Here is a 25,855-nt window from a genome sequence, read left to right on the forward strand (position 1 = left end):
AAAGGTAAAGGCAAGTTGATGAGCAGCTTGAAAATAAAGATTCATCCACTTAACTTACTGAGTATTTCTGAAGGTTCATGCTGGTCTGGGGAGCTAACTGTTCCTGCAGCTCTCAGACCCGCTGGCTGGAGGAACCAGAAAAAAAAGATTTTTAAAAATTTTTTTAAATGAAAGCGCTTACCTTGCAGGAGAAGCTTGAAAACATAAACTGACATAGAGCCATGAATTATAAATGCATTTCTTTTGAAGGAAGCAACTGGACTTCACTTCGGTGGCAGGAGGCTGGGAAACACAAAGATTATGTGCGCACACACACACACTTTTGTGTTTTGAAAAATTAAAGTCAATTAATCCCAGATAATGGGCCGCCATTATAACCATTACTTCACCTCCATGATCTTAGGGCAATCCTACAAGAAGCAATTTGAATCTGTTGGGCAGGAGAGCCCATGACGTTAGAGTGTGCTATTGCAAAAGAAATACAATGCCAAACAGTTTTTCTAGCCCTTTCCTAAAACGCAGTGGTGATTATAACTTCCTTTCACAGAATCAAAGAATGGTAGAGGTTGGCAGGGACCTCTGGAGGTCGTCTGGTCAAACTCCTTCCTCTATCAGGGCCACCTCGAGCCAGTTGCCCAGGACTGTGTCCAGATGGCTTTTGAACCAAGGATGGAGACTCCACAACCTCCCTGGGCAACCTGTGCCTGTGCTTGGTCACCCTCACTGTAAAAAAGTGTTTCCTGATGTACAGAGGGACCCTCCTGTGTTTCAATTCGGGCCCATTGCTTCTAGTCCTGTCTCTGGGCGCCACTGAAAATAACCTTGCTCCATCCTCTTTGCCCCTCCCTTCAGGTATTTGTAGACATTGGTAAGACCCCTCTGAGCCTTCTTTTCTCCAGGCTGAACAGTCCCACCATCTCTCTCAGCCTTTCCTCATAGGAGAGATGCTCCAGGCCCTTAATCCTCATCATGGCCCTTCACTGGACTGTCTCCAGTATGTCCATGTCTCTCTTGTACTGAGGAGCCCAGAACTGGACACAGTACTCCAGGTGTGGCCTAACCATTACTTGCGTTGCCAAAAACTGGGCATCTCCTTTGGAAGGGAAAGATCTTACTCGGGGGCTGTTCCAACTGGGACACCGGCACGGATTTTGGATAGCTGCAGCTTGAGCACTGCAGGGTTTCCTTGTGCTCACTCTGCCAAGGCTCTTGTGTCTGGGAGTTGCTGCTGCATTTGGGCAGCTTTGGTCATGGAGGAGTGTTCATCTGGGTAGCTGAGTTTGCTGACCTGACCTCTGGAATGAATGTCCCTTTCTGAACTTGTTTCTTCTTTGGCACTAGCTTTGTTTTTTTTCTTCTTACCCAGTTGCTGCGATAAGGCTTGTTCAGTTTGCCAGGCTAAAGGGCGTCACTAGAACACGCATCGTTTTGTAGTTGTTCATCTAAGGCAACAAAACAAAAATAAGTAAAAAAGAAAATCGCTTTCATTAAAATGTTTTTTATCTTCTCCTGAAGCATAAAAAGTGTCTTTTCTTGAAGAGGGGATATTACTAATGTAAATCTGATGCTGTTGGCAGAGGAATTATATGCTGTATGTCATAAGGCAAGCAACTGAGGAGGAGCTGGAGTGATCGAAATGCCTCATGGGTGTATGAGATTGTGGGGATAGGTATTCACACAGAGATGCTTTCTTATATGTGCCCAGGGCTTTCTCTTATCTCTGAACATGAACCTGTAGTGAAATAGAAATGTTCCTGTATTAATAGTGCATCGGAGATAACCCTCATCTGAAAAATACAGTAATACTGCACAACTGGGAACCCTTTCAGAGCAGGGAATTGGACTTGCAATTTCATAGTGTGTTGGTAATGAAACATTTTGGTTCTGTATAAGCAAATGGGCAAGGTTAGTGGACACATTACTCTGGCTGTCATTGTCCCAGCAGTAACCAATTTAGAGGCTTTATATTTTCTGCTACCCCAGTAAGGGAAAGAAAAGTAGAAGGTTAAAAATAGAAACCCCAGAATGAATTAAAGCGCAGAGAGTGAACAAGCTCGTAGTACTACTGTATAATTTTAAAATCCCTTTTTTCCTTATAATCAGGACTTTAATATATGTGTTACATTGCAAATTCTGGCAGTGTCTGTCCTGCTCCAAAAGGTCAGATCCATGCAGGAGGATTTATTCTGGCTGTAAGATGAGAACATGGGCATCTAGCTCTGGATCTACCTAGCTACCGTTTGCGTTGATTATTTCAGTTTGTATTTCCTTTCACTTATTGCTGCTGATTTGCAGGAGAAGCATGAGAAGTTGTTTGTGGCTTTGGCCTGCAAGGGGTGAGGTTAAAAACGTATCTTTGAGTGCCCGTGTATAGAACATAACTGGGTTTTTCATAGCTTTTTCAAGAGCTGTGGACAAATGCCAGACCTTCATAAACTGGTTGTTGCAACTAGTTTCCCTGCAACACTGCACCATTGGGTTTTCTTTCCTAAGGTTAACCGTCACGCACTCTTGGTTTCATCTAGGTTACTTTTTCTTGTTGAGTTTTGTATCAAGATTAATACAGTTTCTAAAACAGGAGTCCAACGTAATGTGGAATTGTTTTCTTGATTTGCAGATATCCTCGTTGACGGCAAGCTTTGCGACTGCGATATCGTGGTGGACTGCAAAGTGGGGGACCCCATCCCGCTGGAGGTGAAGCTGACCAACTGGAGCAAACACAGTGTGGGGCCCTTCGCTCTCACCGTGACGCCCTACCAGGATTACCAAAATGGGGTGCACAACTACGATCTGCAAGATGCGATCACCTTTGTGGGATCCAACACCTTCTACATCGACTCAGTAAGTCTTTCTGGCAAATGGATCATGATTCTGGATGACATGCGTTTGCAGAAAAGGCCTTCATTATTCCATTGTGCATTTTAAGGCAGATTGATTTTTGGAAAGCACCATGATTATGGCAGCTATTGCTAGAGGTGCTGCGAGGTTTGGGGATATAGAATCATCTCTCTGAAATGGCTTAAGACTGTAATTTCCTATCATTTAAACCAGTAGTAAACTATAAGAGACAGTAACTTCTAGTCACTCCAGATCTGACTAAATGCGAATGGGTAACCCAGATGAAATGTTTAGTGCCATATTGCCAGGCCCGCGAGCCATCCAGTGCAGCCTGCAGTAATAGATTTTAAGTAACTTTTTCTCTCTAGTCCATAAGAAATGTTTCCCAGGCTGAGCCCAGGAACTCAGCAAATCAGTTTGAGTCAGGTCCTGAGGAAATGCAACAGACTGCAAGAATATGCTAAGCATTAATGACCAATATGATGAGCTGGTTCATCTCCTTGTTGCTTAGCATACTCTGATAAAACCATAATGAAAAATAGAAAACATGCTTAAAATGGGACCAAAAAAAGTCCCTTTTTAGAACAACTGAGATTTTGATTTTTCTCTCAAATTCTTCTGCAAAAAATTCAAGTCTAGGAGCTTTTTGCTTCTGAGGCAAGACACTGAAAATACAGATAAAACTACTCTCTCCCACATCCTTCCCCTAAAAACAGCAACAACAAAAAAGCAGGAACGAAGAACATACAGACAGTACTGCAGAGTGGAATAAGTAGTATTTCTGGTAACTTATAAAATAAACATGAAGCAGAGGGTGAGTGTTTGGGATAGTGCTTAGGACCTTTGCTTAGGTCAGCTCTTTGGATAGCTAATAAAATGTACCTGTCAAAAGTGAATATTTAAGTGAACCTTAGTAAGAAGGAAATTAAAGGCTAACCACAGGGAGCATCACCATGCATATTTTTCAATTACGCATCACAGGGAAAAAAAATTTCAAAAAGCTAATGAGTGTGGAATATACCATCAACTTGAATTTTAATGGGGGCTAACTATATTCTTAGCTGAATAATTTAAATATGTCAACAGAAATAATCAAGAAATGGCTTTCTTTGACTCTCTTTCTGACAGTGTGGATTTTTTAATCAGAGTGGCGGTGTTTGGAAGCCCAGCTGCCGAAGGGTCTGACCCTCCAGGCTAATGAGGGGAAAGGGAGATGTCTGCATGATGTATTCTTACCTTCTGTTTGAGTCTCCTACTGGGCAAAAAGTCAGGAGGTCACATCTCTTGTGCCTGCCCAGGCAGCCTTCTCATAGGTTACGGTCCCCGCTTTTGCCCCGTTGTTCAGTATTGTGACATTTCTTCTGTAAACACAGTCCCCAATAAGTTAAAAATAGAGTTGTTTTCTGCTCTTTGTCCTCCTGTTCATCCAAAAAGGTGAAATGAAGAAAATGTTGACTCTCAGACAAGAAGGGTTACATTTCATGGTATATAGTATTGGTACTTGTCCTACACAGGCTCCCACAGAAAATGCTTAGTCATATTTCTTTGAGGCATAGAGTCCTGATCATGGAAGAAAATTCTTCAGTGTATCTAATGCTGTGAGAGGCCCTTTCATCCCCCGTAATAACTAGTTCAGTAAAGGAAAGAAGATTTCAGAAAGCCGCACCTGTTTCAGGGACAAGAAGGAAGTGCTGGTTTGTGCATTTGGTGAAAAAGGGAAGAACGAACATATTCAGAATTGTGTTCATGCTCTGAGTTTGGCAGCAACTCAGACAGACACTGGTTAAGAAACCGAAGCAGCTCATGGTTGGGTGAGATGAAAGAGAATCCGAGTTTCTCTTTTTTATAAATGAAAGCTGAGGCACTGGAACAGATTCTCTGCTGGTGTAACTCAGGGCTGCTCTGTCAGAACTATTAAACATGTGCCCCTTATTTTCATAAACCGAGGGCACGAGCTCACGATTGTTTTACTTGTTTAATGGAGGTGGCTTGAGATGCTACCATTTCCCAGCTGCTTGTTTCTGCCCCTCTGTGGGAAGACGCTCCCCTTTTGCTCACCAGACCCAGCGGGAGAGGTGCTGTGAGCATTTGTTTTTGTGCAAAACTGGCCAGTTTAGCAAAAACTACATTCGTCAGCAGTTTAAGCTAATTGGGCTGACTTTACACTGGCACTGGCAAGGAGGTGGTGACATGATTTATTACACTGCCGAGCTGGGTGGGAGGAAGGATGGACAACTAGCATATGGTTTGGCATATCAGTAGCGTATGGCCAAGAACAAGTGGGAGCATCAGGTATTACAGCAAGAGGAGATACTTCTCACACCCTGAAAACTTGGTCTGTTGTCATGCTGATGCAGAAACTACATTATTGGTGCTCAATTGAACGTGATTTCTTTGAGGGAAAAAAACCAAAACCCAAATCCCCTCTGCTTTCCTCAATGTTCATTTCAAACTAAGCCCAATGCTCAGCAAATCACGATTGTTTTTGTTTGCAGACTAAAAAGTTTCAAATCAGTTTCTGCTGCAATCTGGAAGACAGGCGATATATACAGGAATTTCCAGCATGCACATGCTGCTTCGCAGTATGAATATCAATTGTTCAAAGGGTAGAAGTCATACGATTTTGTATTTCTCTTTCTTGCAGCTTGAAGTCCGGGTTAGATGATTTATCTTAGAAGTAACGTAATGAGCGCTTATTCACCTTTCTGTGCTCTTACTTCAATTCAGTGCAGCAGTCTGGGTTTGTGTCACACAGTGTCTGCTGGGATATACTACTTCAAAAAGCAAATTCTTTTACTAAAAATTTTAAAGGCTATTGAGATATTTTCATCCATTTTAAATTAAGTAAAATCTTTATTTTTAAGCACAACTTCTGATTTGGTTACCCTGACCTTTCTATGGCTGTACTTAACAGGAGAAGTTACTTCGTCGGTTATCACTTAGTAGACATTTTATTCAGTGCGGGGCTTTGAAACATGAGATAACATGGTGGACCCGCACCCTTTAAAATATGTTGCATTGATTTATTTTTTTATTTCACTTCACAACCTGAAGTTTAGCCTTAGCCATATTATTAAAAATTCTTAGTTCTTACCAATATTTTTTTTTACTAATTAGTTGATCAGAGTTGCTTCTTGCTGAGTGAAAAACAAAAAATTTATCTTCTATGGAGATTCCTGTAACTACCAGCAATTCGTCTCTCTTTGTTGTTCCTCCTTTTGCTATTACTATAATCAAGCAGGTTTTTTCCTGCGTGTGTTATCACGCACTTGCTCAAGTGGTTGGTAGTGGGAGATGAAGAGAAATTCATTAGTAGATGGTCATTTTGAATCAGCTCAGAAGCTATGATGAACATTTGCTCACTTCTGGCAGGTCCTCTGTGGCCCATCTGGAACAAATTAGTTTTCTTGGCACTATTTTACTCACACTGTAAACTCTTTGGGGCAGCGAACAGTAACTGGCACTAGCCCTAATCTCCAGCTGAGCTCCCTAAGTACTACAGCAGTATAAATAAGTAGTAATTAGTTCTAAGCAATCACAGTCCCACATGGTAGCCTGAATCAGGGAAAGATTAGAATGGAGCTAGAAACTTAATTTTTCTTCTCCCTCAATGGAACAGACGAGTAATGTGGGCGGTTTTTTCTTGATTCTTCAGTCATTTTTTTTTCTGGGCTAGAAGCTTCCCATCTTTGGTTTCCATGATTTGGTGGGATTTTGGTGAAATCTGTTTCAACTCTGACTCAACTCAGCAAGCCTGTATTTAACAGCATCCCAGACTGGTACAACATACAAGCACATATCTAGGCGGTGACACTTCCACACCTGTGTGCTGCTAGATCAAATGACAATACAAATTTGGTCTAGAAGTGGCACAAGTATGTGATCTTCATGTTTCTTGTAGGTTAGCTGGATCGTGCTTTGCAGTCAGTGGGATTGTGTGTGCTGTCAGCTACGGCGGGAAGTGTCTGACTTGTGTACACATGAACAAGTCACCCTAAGCTCCCTTCACAGGCTGTGGAGAACTAGTCATCAGGGTTGATGGATATTTTACTTCATTCTAAATTTGAGCAGATTAATCCTTGTGTTGAACAGCTGGCTCAGATGTGGACATCCACTTTACAGATGTTTGGGTGGATTCAGTTCCAGACTGAGACATCTGAATGAGTAGGTTTTACATGGATGCTGGCCAGCTAAGCTCCCATTAGTCAATGGAGATGGCGTCTGCAGCCAGTAGAACCTGGCTTATGCTAACATAGACATCAGGAGTAAGAATCAGTTGCCTAAAAGTAGGTGTCTACCATCATTTACATGCTGTGGGTATCCCAACTGGCCTCCACCTGCTGCCAGAAATCCTTTTCTAAATCATCCCATAAATCCTGCCAGCTCTGTGCAGATGTCTCAGTGCCGTAGGTCCTCCCTAATGTCACGAGGTGCCTCTGTTAAGCAACTGTATCCTGACTCTATAGGCTGGCCAGGTAGACCACTATGTGTTTGCTCCACTGGCTGCATTGACTAGATGTCTTCTTACTGCAGTAGGAGCTCGGATACCTATTGTGTCAAAAACACTTAAATGTAGGTAGTTTAACCTCAAAATTAGTCCTGTGCCCAGTATACCAGTTGGGTTGGATCTGGCCTTCTACTGACCTGACTGCTGCTGATGTACTTGTGGTCTTCTGAGAATGCTTGTAGGCAGCCCCCCTTCTGAAAGGCAACCTTCCCTTCTGAAGTTAGTTACTATTTCGGAAGAAACTTCTTGTAACTTCTGCAGAGCCACTTACATCTCAACAGTGCAAAGATTCCAAGCTACTTGTACTTCCCTGTTTCTTCCCCAAACCAGAAGCGTTGATTAGAGTAGTGGTTGTAGTAGTGGTCATGCAGATGTGGATGGTCCCCAAACCATGACTGTTGTTGCCTGGTCTGTGCATACTGTGCGCAGGGGGATGGGCTACAGGCAGAACTGGACACATACCACTGCCTTCCTTGCTGGCTTTTCCCATTTATGATGAAGAAACTGATGACTGGTGTAGAGACTTGTGCTGTAAAGGCAGGAGGAACGAGCAACCATGTAGGCAGGACTTCAGATGAGTGAAAAGGCTGTGTTGATGCTGATATGCCTGAAGCCACCTTCCTGATTGTCAAGTGTTCTGATCAATGCTGTTACAGGTATTTCTTCATGGTGTTGCCAGATTAGGAAAAATGGACTGGGAGCTTGAAAAAGGTATAGATCTTGAGGAGGCTTCATTTGCTGTTTGCCTCGACCCATTGCTGGCATTAATGCCTGCCTCTGTCCTTCTCTGGATGCAAGGCCACATCAGTTGCAGTGAGGTGGAAATAAGGCAGGCAGCCCCACAAGGAGGGGAAGGAAGCAAGAGGGGAGATGGCTTGATGTTGTTCTGCATGTCCAGACGCAATGCCAGGGGGCAAGAACTTGCACCCAGCGAGGAGGGGAGATGCCGAGAACAGGGTTCAGGAGAACAGCTGTGGCTGCTCTGATCACTCACGTGGATGATACGATGCTGTTACAAGATTGCTGTAGGTCAGCAAAAGTGCTCAGCTCCAAAGGCAAAGGGAGCCCGGGCTCTGCCAGCTCTGAGGATGTTGCTGCTTGTGAACAGCCAGGCCCATGTGCAGGAGCAGCAATTTAGGAAGGTTCAACGAAGAAGCCTGACATCCCTGGGGACTATACAGGGTGCATGTCTGCTGGCTAAAGGACCCAGCAATGAAGGTCCAAAAAACCTAGAATAGGAGAAAATGGAAACAAGTAGCTCATTCCCCTCACATCTGAGAGCTACAGAGAACCTTCCTCACTGGAGGCGGTGGCAGGTAATTTTCAGCTCTGGCATATTCTTGAGGTGCCCCGCACCCCTGGAAACTTCTCCTAGTTGTTCGTCTCCTCCCTCTCCCCCACCATGGTCTAGTCATCATCCTTGTTCTTGTCTTCCTATGCAATGGCAAGATGCCCTTCAGCAAAGGGCATAGACACTTTCCCACTTAACACCCCATTGTTGATGTCCCAGCTTACCATATGACCACATTTTTTATAGTGGGCAAGAATCATGATAACTTGTCTCAGAGCCTTAGCCTCATCCCTTCACTGTTCCAGGTGGTAATGGCCCATCGGTTCCTAGTGATGTCCCTCGCAAAGGTTTTCTCCCCCTGGATCCAATCACGTCCAGCACAGCTGGATGGCTCAATGCTTCTGGATCCAACACCAGAGTTTCTGTTGTGGTTGGGCTTGGGTCTAGGCTTGTACGTCATGCTGTCATTTAGAATCAACGCTGGACTCTGTAACATGATGGACACTGAGGTGTTTGGAGATGACCAAAGAAAGGCCCATTACCAATGAGTATTCAAGCAAAAAAAGAAAATACATGGGCACAAGCCTACCCGTGAAACTAGGGATGACCCTGTGAGTATATATTGAGTTGGTGGTTTCAGGGTCCAGAGAGCAGAAAGGAACTGGTAAGATGCTCTTGGCTGAGGGAAGATGAGTACTGAGGAGCATAGGTGCCCTTCATTGGGTCTTTTCTGCTGGGAAGAAGTTGCCTCTTCACAATTTTTTGAATAAATTCCATTCAGTGGAATGGCTTTGTGGAATCGGCAATTCCGTGTTTTTGCATTTACAGCAACTTTAATCCAATTCTAGACACCCTGAAACTGGATTTAACATCTTGTGGAAGCAGATAATAATTCAAACATTATCAGTCGTGAGGTTGTTAAAGTTAGAAAATACTTAAGAAATGATGGACTGAGATATATTATTTGTTGTAAAGATCTGGATCGTAAATGGTTTTGTGATGAATCATTTGAGATGTATAAAAGTAGAAACAGTGTGAAGTCTGTATTTAATTTGGCCAAGATAAATCAGGGTGACTACTTTTCATGGGATGTTTCTTGCTAAACTTAATTATTTCATTGATAGTGCTAAAGAATCCTGATTAGAATTTGCAGTCAGATTGTGTCTGAACAATAAGTGGGGATGAATTTAGTTATTGCTAAGTTGTTAAATGGTGTTTAACCACATGTTTAACATTAGTGCAGAGACATGATTTAGGCTTTTAATATAGATGTGGATAAATGCAGTCTAAGGAAAGATTTTGGGTGACCTCTGCCTTAAACCAACTCTGTTCTGGAATCAGTGACTCCTGAGGATCTGTGTTCTGGTTTAAGCTGTGCCACAGCTTTGCTGCATGAGAGAATAATACAGGATTTAATTTTCAATGCTCCAATTTTACTATTGCTAGAAAAGGGACAAGATCTTCACTCCTTTTTGTGTGAAGGCATCACTGAGATGTGAATCTGGAGTACTCTGAGAACATCTGAAGGAACTACTGAACTGCAAAGTGCAATTATTTGGTTTTGTTGCTAGTTTCATTATACTGATTTTCACATTGTCTTTTCCAGGTGAAGCCAACCAAAGACTCTGTGTATTTTGGAGCACTTCTCTTTCTCTACACAGGCGATTTCTACCTGAATATCAAATTCCATGAAGACAACTGCAGCAGGGAGCTGCCTCTTTCCTGGTTCTGCCTTCCTAGTGTTCACATCCGTGCTATGGAGCCTGTGGTCCAAACTAAGCTGTAAATGTTTTGTGCGCTGTTTGATTAGCCACAGTGCACAGAAACGTTTGGCACATCCTCTGCTTGACCCCAGCTTGTTTCTGTCCAACCCGAGGCCATAGTCCCTACTTTGGAGGAACAGCTGAACACTTTCTGAATTGGCTGATAGTCATTTGGGCAGCTGCTTTAGCTAATTTCAGAGAGAGAGAGATTATAACTATGCTAGAGTTTTCCTCTGTTTCCAAAAAGCCTTTGAAACTGCTAATATATGCATTATACTTTCATATACTCTATTGACATCAGTGGGTTTGAAAGGGTCTTGAGGGCTGAATTTAAGAGGGCTGAATTTAACCATGTGTTTGAAGGTCTCAGTTCCAGCTTGAATAATCCCATTTTAGCATGTTTCAACAAGAATTCTATATCTGTATGAAATTCCTCCTGGCTTACACTGGACCCATGGCATGTACCCTGGAGGTGTGGTTCTCTCTTAGATTTGTTCACAAGCTTGTTCTTGTTCATTTGTTTGCTGAGAATTTGGTGTCTTTGGTAGTAAACAGCAGTAGTGATGCTTTTTTCCAGTGTTACTGAAAGTAGGAATGGCAAATATGCTTCCAGTTACCCTCTTCCTCCCCTGAGCCCAGTGCCACTTGCTGCTGGTAAAGTCACTGCCTTTAGTTTGGTAGATCTGTGAACAAGAAATGAAAGAAGGCAATGAAGAGCTGGAGAGGTTTGTCCTTGAGAAAGAAAATAAGCCAATGTTTGGGTTGCCTAGGGCTTGCCTGTGAATTTGGGCTTTCACAGTTCTGTTTTATACAACTACAATTGCCTGAAACATTTGCAGACACTTGAAGACCCACCAGAATTAATCAGCTGATCATTAATATAATTTTGCCTGAGTTTCTGCAAACTCTTCTGATCAGATTTTTCATGCTAATAGACTGGGCTTGATTATGTCGTCCTTTTTTTTCCTTCTTTTTTTTTGTTGAATGATTAAGTTCAATTATTAGGCAATTAAGGCCATGGAATTCCTGACCATAAAAGTAGTTGATGGATGTACTGAAAATTTAGGCTGTGTTCTTTCAGAATAATGTTTTTGTATACAGAGACCTGCATATACCCCATGGAAAGCAGGGAGGTGTCTTAGCTGTATGATTAATATATTATTTCATGGCCCATATGTTTCAAACCTGTCTCAATCTTCTCTTAAATTTACATCCTGCAGCTCTCAAGTTGGGTGGTAGTACATTTTCAGGATGCACTAAGATGTGGCAGAGGTGCTCCAGTTAGCTCCAGTTAGCTCTGTACATGCTAAATCTACATGCACAACAACCTCTTTGCAGATTTATTTTGTTTGCTTAGGCTTCATCCAAATGTGGGCACACCACTTCATGCCCGACCCGGTCCGTCCTGCTCAAGCTGTGGAGCACAAGCCCAGACAGCTCATTCTGGCTCTCTGCCCTATGCCCAGTTGTACTTTGAGATGTGACTGGTGTTTTCTGTAGGAATAACAGTGCTCAAGACTCAATTCATTGCATGTTTGCAGAAGACTGTAATGTATTCATCCTAAACACTTCCTATAGTTCCCCTACTTCGAGGGAGCTATAGCTATAGCACGATAGCTATATTTCCAGCGTATGCAGGGTATTATCTCTAAAAAACTGTATTGTGGCAATGTTGTCAGTGTTTGCTCTTGCGCTGTGGCTCCGTATACAGCTTTGAATGCCAGAGTGGAAGTCTTCAGTCTTAAACTGATGGAAATCTGAGACTGACTGAAGATTTACTTGCAATGATGTACTGCTCTGTCAGCTGTCAGCATGCAACGGCCAGTAAGGAAACTGTTCCTTCGATTTGCACGGTGGTTCTGGGCCAGAGACACCCACGGACAGAGGGTCCAAGCAGCTGAGCTGGGCATGGTTTTTGTGTTAGTGGAACTTGGTTGACCAGTTTGTGCCATGAGGCTGAATTCTCTGTCACTACATAGGCATATATACAGAAAAATAAGATCCCGGGAGAGCAGGAATTAAACCAGTTAATCTCTTCTATAAAAGCTGCTTTTGACATGTGTCTCTGTACTGTTACACAACACTGTTGCAGTGAAATCCAAATTGGGCTTTATTCAGTATTCCCAGCAGATAATCTGCAGATGCTAGGAATACAGCTAAGGCTTTGGAAGGACCACATTACGTTTGAAACAAAAATGTTGTGAAGCAGATGTTGTTGCAGTCAGGATGCTTCAGCTTACCCAGCTAAGGGATCATTTCCTAGTTTATTTTTAAGAGAGTTCTCTGAGAACAGAGGATACTGTTCTGTGAAGCCTATACTGGGATGCAGCACTCCTGTGCCCTTTGCTTATAAAGAATCCTGATCCACAGCCTGCTGAAGCTGTTGGAATGGGAGAGGTTTTATTATAACAGAAGTAAGCTGCATATTTCCAATATGCCATTATAAATCTGCCATATGTGCTCATAAATATAAGTTCTTATGTGTGAGCTGACCCTTAATGGTCTGTCTGTTCATTATATAGTAGACTACTCTGTCCCTTGTCAACTTTGATGCTTAGTTGCTTTTGGCATTTATGATATCTTTCCCAATTTTCTCACACTTCTACTTGTCTTGGTGAGCGAGATGAAACACAAGAAGTTCTTCCTTCTGGGGATCATTTATGACTTGTCCAGAAGGAGAATGTTAAAGCGTCAGTGTAATTTGGAGAAGGGTGAGTGGAAGGTACTTGCAATGAGAACACTGCGTCGCTGTTTGTTTTCTTTCTAATGGAAGCTTGCACTGGGATTGCTGTCAGGATGGGTCCTTGCAGTGCTTGAAAAAAGGATGATACTTTTCTGATCTGCTCTCCTTTCTGGAATTGAAAACTTGCTGAACCACCCAGCTATTATTCACGATGAGCCAAACTGCACATTGTTACACAGATGTAAATCTGATATGATCCCACTTGAATTAAATCATTCCTAATTTAAATCACCATTGCTGAGAGCAGACATTGGTCCGGTATATATGTGCATTGGAGAAGCATAAGTTGTGTAAATTATCTGTCTGAATAAATACTTATGTGCTATTTACACCTCTGCCTGCCTCTTCTGTCAATAATTCTTGATAGTGCTCTTGTGTGTTTTTACTGGTAATAATGTCTCTTGATGCTGCATTCTGTCTCTGAAAGAATGTATTTGATCCTGGAACTGAAATTTCAGCTTCACTCAAACTTTGTTTTCCTAGATGACTCAGAGCTGCTGAAAGATGTATGCGCCATAGTGTGGCTCCTGTGTCAGTGTCCATTAACTGTCAGCTGAGGGGAGAGAGATGCACTCACGTGAAAGGTTACTTATATCTCAGAATATTGACAATGAGGGTGGTGAAACACTGAAACAGGTTGAGGGTGCCCAGGGAGATGGTCGATGCCCCATCCCTGGAAATACTCAAGGTCAGTCTGGACTGGGCTCTGAGCAACCTGATCTAGTTGAAGATGTCCCTGCTCACTGCAGGGGGGTTGGACTGGATGACCTTTAAAGGTCCCTTCCAACCTGAACTATTCTATGATTCTATGGCCCTTTCCATCCTCTACAGAAACAGCTCAAAGGCTGGAAGGACCATTTATGGAAGTGGTATGTCTGGGAAGACCGATTGGAAGCACTTGTTTTGTGTGCACCATCTGATGTCATGGTTTAGCAAGCATGGTAGTGTTGGGTTGATGGTTGGAGTTGGTGATCCTAGAGGTCTTTTCCAACTTCAGTAATTCTGTGATACTATGATTCTATGTCCAACCCTGTTTGAGCTCCTTCTGTCAAACAGCCCTGAGGCTCCTGTGTTTGGGTCCCCAGTCTAGATGCTCTTAAGCTTTCCTTAGTGGGTGCACACTCACTTCCTTGGATCCTCTGACTCCCTTCCTGGGTGCGGGCACTTTGTCTCTCACTGAAATGGGACTATGCATCCATCCTACCTGCACTATGCACACTAGAACAGTGCTGTCCACCAACTCCATGGGATGTTACGCATACCAGCTAGAGCTCTGGGCTTGCAATTCAGCTGTTTGGGCACAGGTGGGATTTGAAGGCTTTCCTACAGGTACGTGCTTCGCAAAGGTTTGTAAATGCTATTGCTCTTTCTTAGTACAGAAGACATGTAAATCTGGACAACTTTCATGGTCAGTGTTCAATGATACATATTTACTTCTGCTGGTTAGACCATTCTGGGGCTTAGATCAGGGTCCTTGTGTTGTCCAGCATTTTAGCTCTTGGTTTCTCATCTCTCTTTTTCATCTCAGCTTTTCTGGTTTTCTTTGGTTGGTTCCAACAGAATGGATTAACAGGTCCTTTTCTTTTTCTGTTTCCTTCCTCTGCATTTCCATCAGAGCCCTCTCAACACTTTGGTCATCTACTGGGGAAAAAAAAATTGCTTCAAACCCTATTTCTGTTGTTAAACTGGAGTTCAGCTCTCATATCCTCTCTTAAAAGGACCTTGAGATACTTCAGTTGAATGGGACCTTGTCTATTTTATTACCATCTGGTGTTGCTTGTTGGAGTGATACTTAGGCTACTACATTTATGATGCATCAATTCCATAACACCAATGGGACTTGTGCTGTATGCAGGTGATGTGTCATTTAACAGGTATTGATTACTTCTTTTCCTTCTGTTCCTGATTCAACAAGGTATCTAAGCAGGTGCCTAATGTTAAGCACATTAATAGACCCAGTGACTGAAGCTAATTCTGTCACATCTGCCTGAGGAACTTGCTAAACCTCTGTCCAGATGCACAATCTGCATTTGAACCTGCAGGTTTGAGTTTGAGGTCCCGTCCCATTATGTTGCATTGGACATCTTATTCTTGGATCACCACTGGCTTGCAGGAACCCTGGCACAAGGAGAAGACACCTCATCAAAATCAGGCATTGTCACTTTAATACATGAGGGATAGACATATAAAACAAGTCTGGGAGTGCAGAAGATCCTCCCAGACCACTATGTCCTCAGTGTATATCTATATCAACCAGAGTAATGAACCTTGGAGGCATAAATCATACAAATAGACTTGCTTGGGAAATTCCATTATACCCAAAGGCTGTGCCCAGTAGCTGTGTAATAGATGAGACAGTGTTTGTCCACCTCCTGCTTGCAGTTCCTCTTCCAAGTGTTCCTCTTCCAAGGCCTACAGGAAAACTCCCCAGGAACTGCTCAGAAATTATTTGGCATAAGGAAAGGCGTATGTTAACAATAAGGAATTACAGCACCGCTTTTGAGATGAGGGACCCCTGGAAAGTCTGAAGGGAAGAATTCGTTATGGCCCAACGTACTCTGATACCATGATTGAAGAGGGCTGATTTCAGCCCCTTTTCAGTATGTATCCAGTTAGAACAAAAAACCGTAGACACTGCCAGAAAGAAACCAGGCCAACTATTGAAATAGTTTAACAATGAGCATCTTGTTAATGGCTATGAGGATGTCATCACTAATCTGTGACAGAAACAGGGCCCTTTGCTATCCAAAGTCTGCCCGTGTTCTTACAGAATCACAGAATCCCAGGTTGGAAGGGACCTCAGGATCATCTAGTCCTACCTTACTAGCAAGAGCACAGTCTAGACAAGATGGCCCAGCACCCTGTCCAGCTGAGTCTTGAAGGTGCCCAACGTGGCCGAGTCAGCCACTTCCCTGGGGAGATTATTCCAATGGTGACTGTCCTCAGTGTGAAAAATTTCCCTCTGGTGTCCAGTCGGAATCTCCCCAAGAGCAACTTCTGTCCATTCCCCCTTGTCCTCTCCATGGGACTCCGTGTAAAAAGCGAGTCTCCATCTTCTTTGTAACTACCCCTGAAGTACCAGTACACGGTGATGAGATCCCCTCTGAGCCTCCTTTTCTCAAGGCTGAACAAACCCAGTTCTCCCAGCCTATCCTCCTGTGCCAGGCTTCCCAGAATGGTCCACGTCAATGGCTGAAGAGATGCCATGGTCCAGTTTAAGCATCCGCCTACCACCTCCTTTCCCACCAGCTCAAACCCAGAGCACAGAGCACAGCCATTCCCTCCCATCCCTTTGCCTGATTCACCTCTTCACGTGGCTGCACCAGGCTGAGCCCTTGCAATAGGTTTGGCTTGAAAAGGGGAAAGAAAAGGCAGGGGAGTGTTTTCCCTTAGTGTGTGTACACACACGTGAGGGGGTTATCGATGTGCAGCTCAATCATTGCACAGACTGTTGAAGCCTGCGAGGTTGCAGCATCCCTCTCAGACACGTTTGCAGTGCTCGTCAGGGCAGCACAGGGGTAACTATGCAGTGGGAGGAAGGGAGGGTAGAAATGCAGAGAGAAATGGTACAGGGCTACAACCAGAGACACCTCCGCAAGGTGCCTGAAGTTAACTGAGATGAATCAAGGCCAGCTGGGTTATGTAACTGCCACAACATTAAAAATAGGTTACGCTGTATATTAAGATTTCATTTATAAATTGTTTATAAAGCATTCATAAATGTTAGATGTTCTAAGCACGTTATGCACATGAATGCTTTGTGTTCCAACGTTATCGATGCCTGTATATACAGCAGCTGCAGGTGTTATAGATGGTTAAGTCATAGCTCTAGAGACCAACAGTTCAATAGAAATATACAATAAATGATTCATCAATCACTTAAACATGTATTAAGCATTTATGTGTTCTTTATAAATGGAACCTTAATATGAAGTGTGACCTTAAGAAGTGTGAAACAGGGAACTTTTCCCCTTTCATCTTTTTTTTTTTCTTTCTAAAAATAAATTAAAATACCACTCAAATCACCAGCTTAATAATGATTGTGATTTCCTTCACTGCTGGCTTGAGAGAGGCCCCGGGCTCCTGAGAATTAAAAAGGGTTCATGGAACAAGTATGGCATTTGGATGGACTCCCTTCTGCCTGCAAATATGTTTTGTGTCAGTTGAGGGTATGGGCTCCAGGGGTGAAGAAGGAGGTCACCCCAGAAGGATGTCACCTTGCCAGCCTGGGTGTCTGCAGATCCCTGGAGGAAGCACAGGAGCACGGGTACACGTGAGTGTAAAGTAAATAAAGAGCAGAGCGGAAGAGCCATGAAATGAGAGTTGAATAGGATAATTTAATTCATTAAAATAAGCCCTACAGCCAGCTGTGGGCATTTGCGTATATGGAAGATGTCACCAGAGAAGATGGACCCCCAGCACAAGGCAAAACAGGTAAGAGGTTTCTCCTTCCCTACCATGGCATCTGCAATGTAATAAAAAAACCTGGGGGAGGGTGTAAAGGTGCAAAGCCTGCCCATCCCATCCCAGCTCTCACTCCTTTGGACAGCTGAGCCCCTTGAGACTCTTTTTTTCAGTGGAAGAAATACAAGATGCTCCTGTCTTTCCACACTTGGCTGAAGTCCTGGCCAGGGCTGTGTCTTTCCAAGTCCCTTGAGGAGGGCATTGCAGGGACCTAGCCCAGATTTGTAGTAGATAGATATTGGCCACTTCCATGTGGCATCAGAACGAAGCCCAGTGATAATGAGCGTTTAAATTTAGCACAAAATAAGACAATATATGCAAATGCTTGGGAATATTGGGTAAATCTACCAGATTTTCCCTTTTGTACAGCTCATCAAATGTTGCTGCTGTTGGTTTCAATATAAAATCATGTCCTCTAAAGCTTGTGGGCCATCCATATTGGGGGCTTGGGGTCACACAAGCTCTGTTGGGAGAAACAGGAGAGGTCAGTGATGTTAACACAAGCCTCTGTATTTAAAACCACCAGATATGAACAGGAGCCACATGACAAGCTGTTGTGATGGTTCCTGGGCAGTCATCTGTGCTTCCCAGGAAATCCACAGGGAGAAAGGGGCTTTGTGAGGAAACACCCACCCGGCATCAGAAAAGTCATGTTTCCAATATGAAATGCCTATTTTTTTACCTGTGGCTTTAGAGAGGCCAAGGTGAATAGTTGAGATGGAGACATCCACTTAGCAGACCACGGTGTTTGGGTGAGATAAATCCCCCTGCCCTGTCCCATCAAACAGATGACGTTAGCTAACCTGTTTAAAAGGACCCAGGGGGACACCTCTGCACGCAAACTGCATGAGCACAGGAGCCTCATTTCTCTGGAGGTGGGCAAGAGCATTTCCATCCCCATCCAGAGTGCAGTTCCACGGGGGCCGGGTTTGTACATGGGCTCTTCAGCGCTGCTGTGCTACAAATACCAGGACTGCGGCTTATTCCCAGTATTTTTCCTTTTCGCTATGCACACTATTGGCCAGGTGCACAGTGACCTTCCAGGCAAGCAGGGCATCACGCGGCATGTCAGCAAGGGGCCACATGATTGGGAAATACAGGTCTCCTGGGGACCACCGATGTAAAATGTCCGGGGGAAGAGGGAAACCTGCTGCAGCTTTATTTTGGCTTTGTGCAAACCTGCTCTGATGAGACCCTCAGCTGAGAGGCACTTTGAGCTGTTACTGAATTAGCATGGTCATATTTTCCCCTCTCTCTTTTCCCCACACCCCTTGCTGCACTGTAGATAAGGCGGCAGTGTTTTGGCAGATGGGAGATGGTGCTCTAGCTGTTTGCACATATAGGATGCTAATTGAAATGTGCCACCCATCACCGTTACCGGGGTTTAGCTTGCCTCTGCTCATTGCACTGGGGACATCGGCTGGTTCTTTTGGTGGCAATGCTGGGCACAGAACAGGCAGATGCCTGCAGTCAAAACTGAAAAAGCCGCTGCATCGTCAGCCTTGCTTCCCGCTCTGTTGCAAGGCTCAGTTCCAAACCTCGTTGTTTTTTCACTGCCTCTTTAGATTTTCAATTTCAGGGAATTTTTTTCTGACATCAGATTTATTTATTTTGTAATTCCTCACTTTTCTTTGTGTCACTTTTCTGCAACTAGACTGTACCGTTTTGTCCATTTGACCTAACACTTGGTTTCTGGGTTTGGAGGGGTCAGGGAGAGTCCCGGAGTCTGTGCCATGGATGAGTCCATGAAGTTTTCAAGTGCATCCTTTGCCTGCTACAGGCTTGTCCACCTCCTGGCCTGCTCTGCTGCCCGCTTTAGGTCAAGGTTAGGCACTGGGAGGAGAGTAAGAGCCCTGGCTGGCTGGGCCCTCCCTTCAGACCTGGCACATCTGGTTTGAATTAGCCCATGATACCGTTGTCCTCTCTTCCCTTGTTTATCAGTCCTCCCACCGGCTCCTGACCACCACACAGGCAAGGCTGTGATTCTTGTGACCCTGGTACATTGGAGAGGAGGGAGGAGGAAAGGAGGTTTAGTATCACCTTACTATCTCCTGCAAAATCCTTGTTTTGTTGCTTAGTGACAACCTTTTTATACACAGTCCTAGTGCTACATGTAAAATACTGAATGCGAAGCACTGCCGTGCAGCAAGAAGTTAAGCTTCGCTAAATGCCACGTCTGCCTGCACAGCGCTGGTGATGTGGTTCCCAGTTCCTCTTCCAAACGCTAAAGGGGACAGCAGGTCCTAGCACTTCAGATTGTCACAGCCCCCTCAGCTCCCTGGCAGCGTGGCACTTAATCGAAGCGGTGGTGGTGGTGGTCTCGGTCTTTTTGCAATATTTGGGACACCCCAGTTAATGCGGGTGCCCGGGTGGGTGGGATCTGGGGGCAGATTCAGGCTGACTAGGAGGACAGTGTTCCTCAGACCACCCTGCAGAGCCCAGGAGTGCAAGGCAACTGCCTCACACACGTAGGTACGGCCTTGCCAGCTTGCCTCAAAGCTTATTTTTACTCCACAGTCTTTCCCAGGAGGAAACACTTCAGCAGCTCTATTCCTCACTTCCACCTGAAGATATAAAGATGACTTCTAACTGTTTTCAAGCCTCTGCCTTGGTGATACTATAATTCACATTAAGAGAGGAGGCCCTGGAGCTACAGGCGGTCCAACCCTGCGGTGACAGCCGCAGTGTGTACCAACCCCAACGACTCAAGCAAGAGAGCATGTTGCCCAGCCACATGCCCTTCCCTCACCATGTGAACCTTATGCACCTTGTGCTTGGGGGTCCAACAAAAGCAATTAGAATAGAATAGAATAGAATAGAATAGAATAGAATAGAATAGAATAGAATAGAATAGAATAGAATAGAATAGAATAGAATAGAATAGAATAGAATAGAATAGAATAGAATAGAATAGAATAGAATAGAATAGAATAGAATAGAATAGAATAGAATAATAGTTTCCGTTGGAAGGGACCTACAATGATCATCTAGTCCAACTGCCTGACCACTTCAGGGCTGACCAAGTTAAAGCATGTTATTAAGGGCATTGTCCAAATGTCTCTTCAGCACTGACAGGCTTGGGGCATCGACCACCTCTCTAGGAAGCCTGTTCCAGTGTTTGATCATCCTCTCAGTAAAGAAGTATCTGCCTCCCCCGCCCGCAAACCAAGCAATGTGAATTAGCAACAATCAATGAAGCAAGATCGGGCCACCCCCTCCATAGTAGACGGCGGCAGTGAGGCGTGCAGTGGGTTTTCTGTGCCTCCTCAGCATCTCCTCTCTGGTAGGAACGATTAGCGGCTGCTCATTTGTCACTAAGACACAGATCTGGCCTCTGGCTTGTGACCCACCTTGTTACTGGTAACTTGATGTGCGAGTTAAACCAAAACCAAAACAGTGGTAAAATCCCCGAGCTGTATCAGAGAGAAGAGCTCAGGGGTGAATGGCTGGTTCAATCAAAACGAAGCGGCTACTGTATGAAAATGCATATTTCACACACTACCTGTGACTGACAATGCACCAAATATATTTTGGATGGTCTGCCTTGCTAGAAAACTCTGCCTGATCGACTGCAGGGACTGAAGTGGTTGCAGCAGCCTTGGCTACACCAACACAATATTCCATTTTTGTCTTGTTTGATACCATTTCGTACAAGGCGGCACACTCTCAGCAAAAGCTGCATTGCTATCCTTATAACAAAAGAAAGATTTCCTCTCATTTTAGGTGAAGTCTCCATTTGCATTAAGAATGCCCAGGGGATGTGGCTACATGAATATGCTTTATCTGAGGGAAATGTTGAGCAGGGTTCCTGGTAAGCCCCAGCTCATCTGTCTCAGAAAAAAAAATAAAAAGCCAAGTCAGGGCTGTAGCATCACAGTTGGCCTTTTTTTCTTTACTGCCACGCTGGGCAGCAAACCTGCACCTGCGATGGTGCACAGGAGGGCTGTAACAGTAAGAACATGCCTCTGGAATGGATTTAGAGATAATAAGAAATCATCTTAATGTGACTGTTGAATGTACAAGGGATCCGGTAATAGTTATCACAGGTACACTTTCATTAACTCCCTTTAATTTAAAAGCTCATTGTTTGCAGCAATCTTTTACTGGCAAGAAAAAGTCAAATCAAATAATAATAATAAAAAAAAATCCTGCTGAAGTGCAGTGCTGCTGCTTCCCCCAGGAGCTGTACAGCACAGCCTGAAATCCGTCTGCAGTGATCCCTCCAGCCAGATCCCAGAGCCCTTCAGTGGGCCAGGCGGGCACTGCCAGTCCTGCGGTGCCACTAAAACACCCTGTGTCATCCATTACCCCCTTATCTCTTTAGAGCAGGGACCCACGCTCGCTGCGTACAAACGGGGTTGGGTGGGACCTTTCCAGCAAGCAAAACACAAATGACAGCACCTACCACGTCACCAGAGCGGCAGCTTTTCCCCGTGCTCCAGGCGAGATAGCGAGCACAAGCCAGGCTTGCAGCAATAATGTTCCTCCACCCAGGAATAACCCATGTTCATACCTATTGGGGGAAAAAAAAGAAAAATGAAAATAGATGGTTTAATACCCAAACCTAGTATAATTCTGCAACAAACCCCTAAATTATATAATCATGATGCAATGTAACTCTCCTGAAAGTTAATAAACTCTTCAACCTACCCAATACATTAGCTGCACAACTCAATAAACGGAGAAATCAGGGATTTCAAACAAAAGCCCGTAACTTATGAACCTTGTGATTGCTGAGCAGGGGGAGATGGACCATTGCTTCAACACAGCGTCGTCCCCCCCTTTGCTCCTCCACTCCCCGCCCTCCACCCCGCAGATGTTGCACTAAACGCTGGCAGGGAACAAGGAGACAAGCCGACCCGACTACGTGTTGGTTGACTTTTCAACATCTTGCTGATCTCTGCTCCCAGTTTTCCTGCGAGTAATTCAGCTTTACGAAAGCCTTTGTACATATTCAGGCATTTCAGAGGACAAATGCTGGGAAGGCTGTAGGAAATTTCGGTGCTGTGATGGAGCGGTCCCGTGGCTGCAATAGGAAATGCCTTTACTTGCGGAAGCAGGATGAGAGGTGGGGACACAGAAGGGAAGAATGGTTTGGTTCAGGAAAGGTTTATTAGAGGAAAATAACCCAACTGTTAGATGCTATCTGTGTTGTGAATAATATACATTTCCAGCTCAGTTTCAGTGGAGGACCCCGCTTCATAGGGAGTGTGGTGTAACAGTGCGGTGACCTTTGGGGACAGCTGGGGGTTTTAGGGCTAAATGTGCCATAGCTTCTTTGCTTAATGTGTCCCCTCACCTTGTGGCTGAGACTTCAGTTGCAGGTGAATTATTACGAGAAGCCATTGTTATGGGGTTAACTAACAGGGTTTTTAATTAATGATCAAACAATGGTCAAATGGTAATGAATTGATGATTGAATGAAAACTGAATGGTAATCAAATGGTTATGAAGCAACAATTGAATGCTAGTTAAACAGTGATTTGACACTGATTTGAAAATTATTTAAATAATTTAGATGGTGATTAGACACTGCTTTAAACAATGGCCAAACACTCTACTACTGACCACACTTCCAATACTTAAGCTATAGCTGGATATATATAAATGTTGCTAGCAATCAATATACTTTTAGGCCCAATGTAAAATACCACTTACCTCATTCTAGATATCAGATGCTAGGTAAGGGGTCTCTCAACCTCGAGGATTAACCCTGAGAGGCGTCCCGGCTCAAGGGGGAGATCCCCGCCGTGCTGCCTGCTGCTGTGTAGGATTGCTCAATGGGCTTGGAGGGGCTACAAATTTTTATAGCGTAAACCGATTGACTCGTCGTCAACCGCACCACGCCCACCCACCCTCCCACCTTTTGCGCATGTGCAGGTGTGCAGCTGTAGCAGTTTTGGTTTTGCCTAGTCCCAGCTGGGGCTGGTACTGTTAGCTGGGCTGATTTCAGTCAGGACCACTTACTGGTGATGCCCGAACCAAAGCACTGTTCACTCAGAGTGGGGGCATCTGTCACAGCTTCCCGTGCTCTTTCTGCTCTGAGCATGGGTGAGCACCAGATAGCACAGCTTACGGTAACACTAACAAGAGGGAGACAAATGGGTGAAATATATTAAAAGAATTTGAAATGAGGAGCCAGAGAGACAGGTGGGAAAGGAGGAGCAAATAAAATAGTACCTTGGACTTGATGATCCTAGAGGTCTTTTCCAACCTTAATGATGCTATGATTCTACCTGCATGGCCTGTGGAGAGAGGTGGGCCTTTGTGGGCTGAAGCTTGGCTCACAAGGGACCTAGCAGGCAACCTAAACCCAAAGTCCCAGGTGATGGGCTTCCACCAGTTTTTCTCTAGAAGCTGAATCCTATGCAAGACAAAGCTTGCTTGGAGGGAGAGGAAGCTCAAGGTTTAACAGGGTTATGGCATGCACCCAGGAATGGGTTACTCCTGCCGTCCCCAAGGACATGTGTTAGGGCTGCTCTGACCCTGCTTCAAGACCTGACTCTGCAAAGAGATTCTGTGCCTCCCTGCGCCACTGCTGGGTCTCTGGCAGGACCAGAGCTTGGATGCTGGGGCAGGAGCAACTCCAGCCCTGCGGGATGGATGCCCAAGTCCAACAGGGAAGTGTCTGGGTTAGGCCCTCTCTGAGGTGGGGCCATCACTGAGCTGGGGGACTTCTGGGCTCTGATTTCAGGTGGAGACACAGCAAGTCTTTTGATATCTTATGTCTTTTTTTTTTTTTAAAATTGACCTACACAATTGATTTACAAGGGTGCAATTTAAAATAACCTGCAAGAAGCTTTGGGGGCACTGTAGGCTAGTCAGCTAAGGATAAGTCTGAGTCTTGTTTTCTTTCATCCTATCCATAATTCCCCCTGCCACTCCCACAGGATGGAAGGACACACTCAGAGCAGACAAATGGAAAGCTGGTGTCTTTCTCCACCCCACCACAGAAGGTTGTAGATGCTTCCAGCTGGACCCGCCCAGAAAAAGCAGGAGTTCCAATGCTGGGAGGTTTTATGGGGTAAAAGAGGAATGCAACCGTACTTGTGGTTATCACAGGGGAAGGAAACTTGTATGTGTGAGTTTCTTCTGGATACTTTCTCTGAGATGAATCCTGGACATCTCCTTGCCCTTGGCTGGCCTTCACATCATCACTAGCTTGAGCAGAAGCTCACATGGGCTGAAGCATGTGGGATGTGGGGCTTCTCTGGGCAAGGGAGAGCTGAGATGTCTTCTTCCTGAAGATGAAAAGTTGAGATGAAATGAAGTGATGATTACTCTCTGTCATGTATCACTTTGCAGGCAATGTCCCAGTAAGGTAAGGGTTCAACATCAGTGAGGCTTAATTGACTGATAGATGAAGCAATTATTTTATGCTAAAAACAGTGTCTGGAGAAAGGACTTGGCAAGGAAATCTGGGTCACAAACTGAACCTCTCCATGCTGCATGAAATAATGATCAACTCAATCTGGACTTTACTTCACATGCTGGTGCCCTCCCAGGGCTAATCCGGGCGTGGCAGCCTGAAGGATGCTTTTATCTCCTCTCAGCACTTGTGTTGTTTTCTCACCTCTCCTTTTTGGCTCGTTCACAATCTGGTTTAGCTGCACCTTCCATCTGGAGTGACGATGTTCCCTTTGCAGTTGGGTACCAGGACCCTCCGGTCCCACAGGCACAAAGAGGATGACCCTGTATGGAGAAATGGCAAAGACCAAGCTGCAATAGGGAGGCCAGCAGGGCCTGACCCCAGTGCCTGAAGAATGTGATGTCCTCTGACTGAGAGGCTCTGGTCTGCAGGTTGAGCAGAACCAGCATCTCAATGGAAAACAGCTCTGAGAAAGCCTCTGTCTTTGTGAAACCCATCCCACCAAGGGTCGTGACCCCACAAAGCATCTCAATATAGGAAATGGCTGGTCATCCAAACCCTTTTGTCATAACCTCTCATAATTTCCCTGTGGTTTATCAGACGCCACAGAGCCATCAGGTTTGGTCTCCACAAAGTGGAATTAAATCCCCCTTCTCTTGCAAGGGGCTCTGTAGGGCACAGCCACCGTAAGGCTCTGAGTCTGATTCACCTACACCCAGCTTTTCACCATCCCTCCTCTAGTCCCAGGTTCATGTGGCAGCCCTCCAGCCCAAGGCTGTCCCTTGGTACATAGAATCATAGAATTGTTAAGGTTGGAAAAGACCTCTAGGATCATCGAGTCCAACCGCTAACCCATCACTGCCAAGTCCACCACTAAACC

General features: G+C 44.6%; 1 protein-coding gene across 7 annotated transcripts in view; it reads left to right on the plus strand.

The window, feature by feature from the left end:
- The window catches only part of TRAPPC9 (trafficking protein particle complex subunit 9), a 534,676-nt gene extending 521,205 nt beyond the window's left edge, over nt 1–13,471 (plus strand). For all 7 annotated transcript variants that reach the window (XM_064442029.1, XM_064442032.1, XM_064442034.1 and 4 more), the window contains 2 exons: nt 2,618–2,841; nt 10,243–13,471. In XM_064442029.1, the coding sequence (XP_064298099.1) occupies nt 2,618–2,841; nt 10,243–10,422 (404 nt within the window). In that variant the 3' untranslated portion in view covers nt 10,423–13,471. The remainder of the gene's footprint in view (nt 1–2,617; nt 2,842–10,242) is intronic.
- Nucleotides 13,472–25,855: the final 12,384 nt, after the last annotated feature.

Source organism: Phalacrocorax carbo, chromosome 2, assembly GCF_963921805.1.
Source record: "Phalacrocorax carbo chromosome 2, bPhaCar2.1, whole genome shotgun sequence".
NCBI lineage: Eukaryota > Metazoa > Chordata > Aves > Suliformes > Phalacrocoracidae > Phalacrocorax > Phalacrocorax carbo.